Source organism: Pristis pectinata, chromosome 30 (genome assembly GCF_009764475.1).
Source record: "Pristis pectinata isolate sPriPec2 chromosome 30, sPriPec2.1.pri, whole genome shotgun sequence".
Classification (NCBI taxonomy): domain Eukaryota; kingdom Metazoa; phylum Chordata; class Chondrichthyes; order Rhinopristiformes; family Pristidae; genus Pristis; species Pristis pectinata.
The window spans coordinates 4,601,765-4,609,023 of record NC_067434.1 but is presented as its reverse complement, the minus strand read 5'-3'; the positions used below and the strand labels follow the sequence as shown (position 1 = coordinate 4,609,023).

Below are 7,259 nucleotides of genomic sequence, written 5' to 3'. Positions count from 1 at the left end.
TGGACAGTCGATGTTTCGGGCCGAGACCCTGCGTTTGGACAGGTTCAACTGGACTTCATCTCTTGTGTCTCAAGGATGGAGGGGAGATTTGCTGGAATGATACCAGTAACGAGGGACTGATTACACAGAGAGAGAGAGAAGAAGATGGGATTGTCCTTAGAAAAACACAAGATGCTGGAGGAACTCAGTGGGTCAGGCAAGATATGGTTCCTCTAGCATCTTTTGTTGCTTCAGATACCAGCATCTGCAGCCTCTTGTATCTCCATTGTCCTTGGAAAAAGCAAGATTAGGAATGGCCTGCTGAAGGTGGTAATTGGTTTATTATTGTCACATGTACCAAGATTCAGTGAAAATCTTTTGTTTGCATGCCACCCAGACGGATCATTCCATACATAAGTCAATGACTATCTTAGATGCAGCTAACAGGAAGATACTGCTTCCAGTGACAAAAAGGAGGGTGATCAATGGAATGCAGTCAGACCAGCTGAGGCCTTCCAGTCTTTGTAGTACTTCTGCAATTTTGATGTAGATCTAAGGTGACAAGCTGAAGAACCAAATCTGACATGAATAAATACTTTTTTAAGCAGCAGCCATTATGATGTTGAATGCACTGCTTCAGGAGGATGGCAGAAGCAGATTCAACAGTGACTCTCAAAAGAGGGTTTGACAAACACTCAGTGGAAAACATTAGCAGGACTTGGGGAGACGGAAGGGGTTGGGACTCAATAAACAGCTGGCCCAGACCCTGCCTTCCCAAGCACGACCTCCATTATGCAGTCAAATGTGAGAGAAACTGAGAAATGCTAATACACTTGTGGCTTGAATAAAGTTTATTAAATATTGCATTTTGCAACCACAGCAGTAAGTAAAGGCTCTTTTATCGAATCATGAAGCACTGCAAAAAAGAAAATAGCTCAACACAAGATGTCTGGTTATAAAGGCCTGTAGCTCACAAAAGAATGGTAAATAAAAGGCAATGATAATGTTTGATTACATACAGTCAGGCTACTGTAGTCTCAGTGATTTACTGCTGTATTTCTGGATTTTAAACAAAAAGCAAAGTGGTTTTGCTGTCGAATTTCCTGAACATAAGATGAGAAGGAAATTCCCCAGTGGCTGGTGTTGTTTTTAAACATATAATTTTCATGGGCTGTGTTTTGCCAAGCCTTTCCCTCGGGATTACTGTACCGAGTTCCTTTTCTTTCAGATAAACTGTAAAATTAAAGAGCTCTGCGGAGTGTTTCTCTGCTTTCAGTCCGCCATTTAAATTCCTTTTGTTAAATTATTTTCTATACAGGATAAGTACACATTTTTTATACAAAAATCAAATGTACATATTTACACAAAGCTTTATCCCAGCAATGGGTTAATTCCCTTTGGTGAGGGGAAAGGTGTGCTTTTTTTTAAAAAATATATATATTATTTATAGATTGTGAAGCTGAAAGTATTAAGAAGTGTTGCAGCTGAAAGTGAACATTATCAACTTAACAAATATGTTAAAGAAACTCGTTCTAATCAAGCATCAGCCCAAAAATATAGCCGCGGTAGTTTGTTGCAAGGGGTGACATCTTCCCAGCTGGGGAATGAGGTTGAGTCACTTAGGTATGTTAGGTTTTTTAGTAAAGCAATTCAAAATAACTGCAGAGTGGAAAGGGAGAGGTTACACAGTTGGTGATCAGAGGATAAACACTGCATCGGGCAATAAACAGAAACTGTTGGTTGTAAACTCTTCTGGTTTGATTTCCATTCCGTTGTCATCATTAGTGAAGTCGGAGCCCAGTGAATATCAGCTCCTCTTCTAACTACACCCTTCCCCATCAGACAATCGGCTGCTCACCCTTCCATGCTCCCACTAAACCTCCGATCATTAACTTGGCGGCCGCAGCGGTCTTGATCTGTGGGCAGGAGGGTTGAAGGAAGATCAGGCGTAAACCCAGCATGGGTGATTGACATCCCCTTTGGACAGGGAACCCCTGACCCACCTGCTGCTGAGCCCACACACGGCCGATGGACATCCACGTTCGGCAACCTCACACCCTAAGCTCACGTACCACTCACGCCTTCTCTCTTGCTCAGTGCATCCCATATTTGTTCAGTGAAGTAAAGACACTTTATACTGTAAGCAGAATGTTTATGCCAGGCTGCAGACTCTGATGTGCTGCTCAGTTCATTCAACAGCTGAAGGAACCTCCACCAGTGTCACTCGAGTGTTGACCCATCAAAAGTTCACTGTGAAGCCCAGCTCTACAAATTCAAAGGCTTTACGTAGTTCCCTGGAAATGTACCAAACTGCCTAGATCTTCTCGACGTTCCTGTTTGAAGAGAAAAAAAGTCAGTCAGGATGAAGATGCTGGGCTTCATGCATCATACACAAAATACAGGAGCCTGAGGGCACATACCACCAGGCTCAAGGACAGCTTCTATCCCACGGTGATAAGACTATTGAATGATATGATGAGATGGACTCTTGACCTCACAATCTACCTTGTTTGACCTTGCACCTTATTGTCTACCTGCACTGCACTTCCCTGTAGCTGTGACACTACACTCTGTATTCTGTTATTGTTTTTACCCTGTACTACCTCAATGCACTGTGTAATGAATTGATCTGTACGAACGGTTTGCAAGGCAAGTTGTTCACTGTACCTCGGTACAAGTGACAATAATAAACCAATACCAATCAGCTGAGAGTCAGGGGCTTCAAGCACTGTTTCAGCGACCAGTACAAATGATCCAGTCCAGGACGGATTGGGGTGATTTCCTGTATTTTTTTTTCATTCATTTTTCAGGACCTGGGTATTGCCAGCAAGGCCAGGATTAACTGCCCACCCTTAATGACCCTCGAGAAGGGTTGGGTGAACCACCTTATTGAAACACTGCAGCCCTGATGAAGGTGTTCCCACGGGTGGAAAGCTCCAAGACTTCAAACCCAGCAACAAAGGAGGAAGGGTGATACGTTTCCATCCAGGATGGTGTGCGACTTGACTTGAAGAGGGACCTATAGGTGGAGGTGACCCATGCACACGTTATCCTGGCCCTGCTCAGTGGTACAGGTCACAGGCTTGAGACGGTCATATATCACAACCTACTCTCGTTTGGTGGATTTCGAAGACACCACAGCACTGTGATGTCAGCAGGACGGTCTACCCATGGCTTTACTCAAGCAGTACCAGAAAGGGAATTGCTGGCTGATTAAAACAAAGCTGCAATATGTTGGTTAAATGGGGCGAGATTTCCTCATTTGGGCATGAGGTTGGATCATTTCTTCCCGTGTTACACACTGACTCTCTCTGCTAGAGGGGTCTATTAAATGGGACACCTGGGATTTCCATCCAGCTCCAGCTAGTTTAGACGGATGTAATGGATTCCTTGCACTACACAAAGAAGAGCAGTGGAATTTTCCCAGTTCTCTTGGCCAGTATCCACCCTTTAATCACCTTGAGTTTATGGGATCATTCTGTGGAAAATTTGGCTGCTCTGTTGTTTTACACATCAGACTGACCAGGCTTCCAGATTCCAAGCAGAGGAACAAGAGGTAGTCAACCATTCCGGCCTCTCTCTCCTCCCACTGGATCCTAGTTGGCATAAACCCCAACTCCCCTTCCACAACTTTGCCCAGATGTCTTGAGGTTTTACCCAAAAAAAGCCCAGCCAGTCTGAAAGCTCAGTCAGTCTGTAAACTCCAATTTTCTCGGCATCCATGAGGGAGCATCCAGGTTTCCCGAGAGCTTTACGGGCAGTGCTTTCTGATTTTATAAAATCATAGAATTCTACAGCATAGGAACAGACCCTTCAGCCCACCCTGTCCAAGCTGGCCCTGATGCCTATCTACTCAAATCCCATTTGCCTGCTTTAGGCCTGTATCCCCCTACACCATTCCTATCCAAGTACCTGTCCAAATTCCCTTTAAATACTGTAATTGTATCTGCCTCCACTTCCAGGCAACTGCCACCCTCTGTGTGAAAAACCTATCCCTCAGGTCTCCTTCAAATTTCTCCTCTCTCACTTTAAACCTATGCCCTCTACGTCTAGACTTCCCCACCCTTGGAAAAATATCTATCCTATTTTTGCCCCTCATAACTTTATAAACCTCTATAAGTTCACCCCTCAACCTCCCACATTCCAACGAGAACAAACTCAGCCTGTCCAATCTCTCCTTAGACGTAAAGCCCTCCATTCCAGGCAAGACCCTGGTGAATCTCTTCTGCACTCTTTCTATTGTTCCCACATCGTTACTGTGGCACAGTGACCAGAATCCTCCAAGTACAGCAGGAACAATGCTTTGTACAGCTGCAACAGGACATCCAAGTCTCGTACTCGATGCTCGACCTATGAGGGCAAGCGTGCTGAATGCCTTCTTCACCACCCTGTGCACCTGTGTCAGCATGTTCAGGGAGCTATAAACTTCAGCTGCCATTAGGCAGCGAGCAGTGTCCGCAGTGGAGGTCTCTCTGTGCAGGAGTTCTTCCCCTTTACATCGGAGACCTAGAGTGGAAAGAGTCGCATAGAGCAGTGCTGTGCAATAGGTTTTTAAACTCACTCACAGACTCCCAGCCCCTTCTGCAGCCTGGAGCAGTCCGTGTGTTATGCGTCCATGGAGTGTGAGAGGTTGCAGCCGCTGTTTGAGTATCTGAAGGGGCTGCTCCTCAGGTTTTGGTTGCACTTCAGCCTCACACTCCTGATCTTTGGGCACCCAGTGCAGAGGGGGCGGTGGGTCAGTCAGGGACCTCCTTGTCGGTCTGCTCCTGGGTCAGGCCAAGGTGGCCAGTCGTGGGTCCAGGCAGCGGGCCATCGGAGGTTCTGCTCGAGATGGCTGCCTACCCCCTCCTGAGGATATGTCTGTGACCAGGTGTCCCTGGAGAGGGAGCACATGGCTCCTTGGAGGCCTTCCAGGACCAGTTGGCACTACAGGGGCTGGAATGTACCCTGGACGGGAATGATGGCTTGGCTCTGATGACCTTCTTCATTCTTTAATGGCCCTTTAGCATTTCCATAAGAACAATAACCCAATGGGTTGAAATAAACAAAGAAATTTACAGCACAGAAGTGGCCATTTGGCCCACTGAGTCCATGCTGGAAGCTGCTGACACTGGCAACCTCCAGACACAAGGAGAATAAAGGGGACTGCTGAATGAAGAGTCCTTGCCGTCCGGGTACACTCAGCTTGTCTCAGCAGCTGGCATCCTCAACTCAGGGCTGATCACTTGTAGGTCCAAGACCCACGTCCGAGAAGTACATAATCCTCGGCTAACATGTGAGATACAACAGCAAGAGTCGGCCAAGCAGCCCTTCGAGCCCATCCTATCATTCATTAAAACCTGGCCTCAATCCAACTCTCCCACACTCTCCCCCATACTCCCTTGTGGTTTACATGCCTGTCAATCTCTACCTCGTATATATTCAATGACCTTACATTGGGTAGACAGCTCTGAAGAACAAATTTCTCCTCTTTTCTATTGAATGGGCAACCCCTCATTCTGCAACTATTCCCCTGAGTTCTAGATACCCCACAAGGGGAAACATCCTCTCAGCATCCACCTTGCCCTTATCTTGCACAGTAACCTTTGTGGCACCTCACCAAGTACCTTCTGGAAACCCAAATCCACCACATCCACCAGTTTCCCTTTATCCAGCCTATGTGTTACATCATTAAACAATCCCAGCAAATTTGCCAAACGTAATTTCCCTTGCATAAAATTACACCATCTTTGCTTGATTGAATTATGATTTTCTAAATGTGCTGTTAGTATCTCATTAGCAATGGTTTCCAGCATTTTCCCCATAACAGTACACAGAACATTAAACAGTACAGCACAGGAACCGGCCCTTCGGCCCATAATGTCTATGCTAACCATGATGCAATCGAAACTAATCCCACCTGCAAGTACTCTCACAACATTTAAGAATGAGAGCAATACACAAAAAGTGCTGGAGGAACTCAGCAGGTCAGGCAGCATCTAGGGAGGGAAATAAACAGTCGATAGTCGGGCCGAGACCCTTCATCAGGACTGGAAAGGAAGAGGGCAGAAGCCAGAATAAGAAGGTGAGGGGAGGGGGAGGAGCACACACAGGCAGGGGATAGGTGAGATCAGGTGATAGGCGAGTCCAGGTGAGAGGGCGATGGTAGGTGGGTGGGGGAGGGGGAGAAGACTGAGAGGTGACAGGTAGAAGAGGCCAAGGGCTGAAGAAGAAGGAATCCGGTCGGAGAGGGCAGTGGACCGTGGAATAAAGGATGGGGGAGGGGAGGAGAGGAGATGGGCAGGTCATCAAGGCAGGGGAAGGGATCCACAGGAATAAGGGAAGACAAAGGAGTTGGGGGGGGGGGGGGGGGTTAGAAAAAGGGATGCGGTTACCGGAAGTTAGAGAAATCGATGTTGAGGCCATCAGGTTGGAGACTCCCAAGGCAGAATATGAGGTGTTGTTCCTCCAACCAGTGTCTGGCCACAACGTGGCAGTAGAGGAGGCCATGGATAGACATGTCAGTATGGGAGTGGGATGTGGAATTGAAGTGGGTGGCCACCGGGAGGTCCTGGCTGCTGTGGCGGACGGAGCGAAGGTGCTCGATGAAGTGGTCACCCAATCTGCGACGGGTCTCACTGATGTAGAGGATGCTGCACCGGGAGCACCGGATGCAATAAGTGACACCCTCGGACTCCCAGGTGAAGCGCTGCCTCACCTGGAAGGATTGTCTGGGACCCTGAATGGTGGTGAGGGAGGAGGTGTAGGGTCAGGTGCAGCACTTGGTGCGGTTGTAGGCATAAGTGCCAGGGGGGGTTATCACTAGGGAGGGACGAATGAGATTAGTACATGGTGGTTGGCATAGACACAGTGGTGTATTAAGATGATGTGATGACTATGATACATGGCTACAAGTTTCTTACTTCTTGCCTCCGTCCTTCCTTTAATAGCCATGTTACATTTTTGGTTTCCAATCCTTGGGGACTTCTCCAGAATCCAGGATCGGAGCACTGAGAGAGCCCAGCACTGCCAGAAGGGGCCAGTTTTTGGATGAGATGTTCTGTGTGTCTGTGTTCCCACTGGTTACAGTTTAAGATGTCATGGAACTATTTGAAGAACAATAGAGGACTTCCGCTATCCTCACCCAACACCACCGAAATGGAGTTCACCTACGTCGTCATTGTTTGTGGAATCACCTGGGGTGCACACAGGCTGCCTAGTTTCACCACTGTACAATAGTAACCACATTTCAGCAACACCAAATGGGTGTGAAATGCTTTGGGACACAGAGGCTGTTACAG

General features: G+C 47.3%; 1 protein-coding gene across 11 annotated transcripts in view; it reads right to left on the bottom strand.

The window, feature by feature from the left end:
- Positions 1-820: 820 nt before the first annotated feature.
- LOC127584774 (sorbin and SH3 domain-containing protein 1) overlaps positions 821-7,259 on the bottom strand; it is a 345,097-nt gene continuing 338,658 nt past the window's right edge. For all 11 annotated transcript variants that reach the window (XM_052041739.1, XM_052041743.1, XM_052041742.1 and 8 more), the window contains one exon: positions 821-2,312. In XM_052041739.1, coding sequence (XP_051897699.1) covers positions 2,245-2,312 — 68 coding nt within the window. In that variant the 3' untranslated portion in view covers positions 821-2,244. The remainder of the gene's footprint in view (positions 2,313-7,259) is intronic.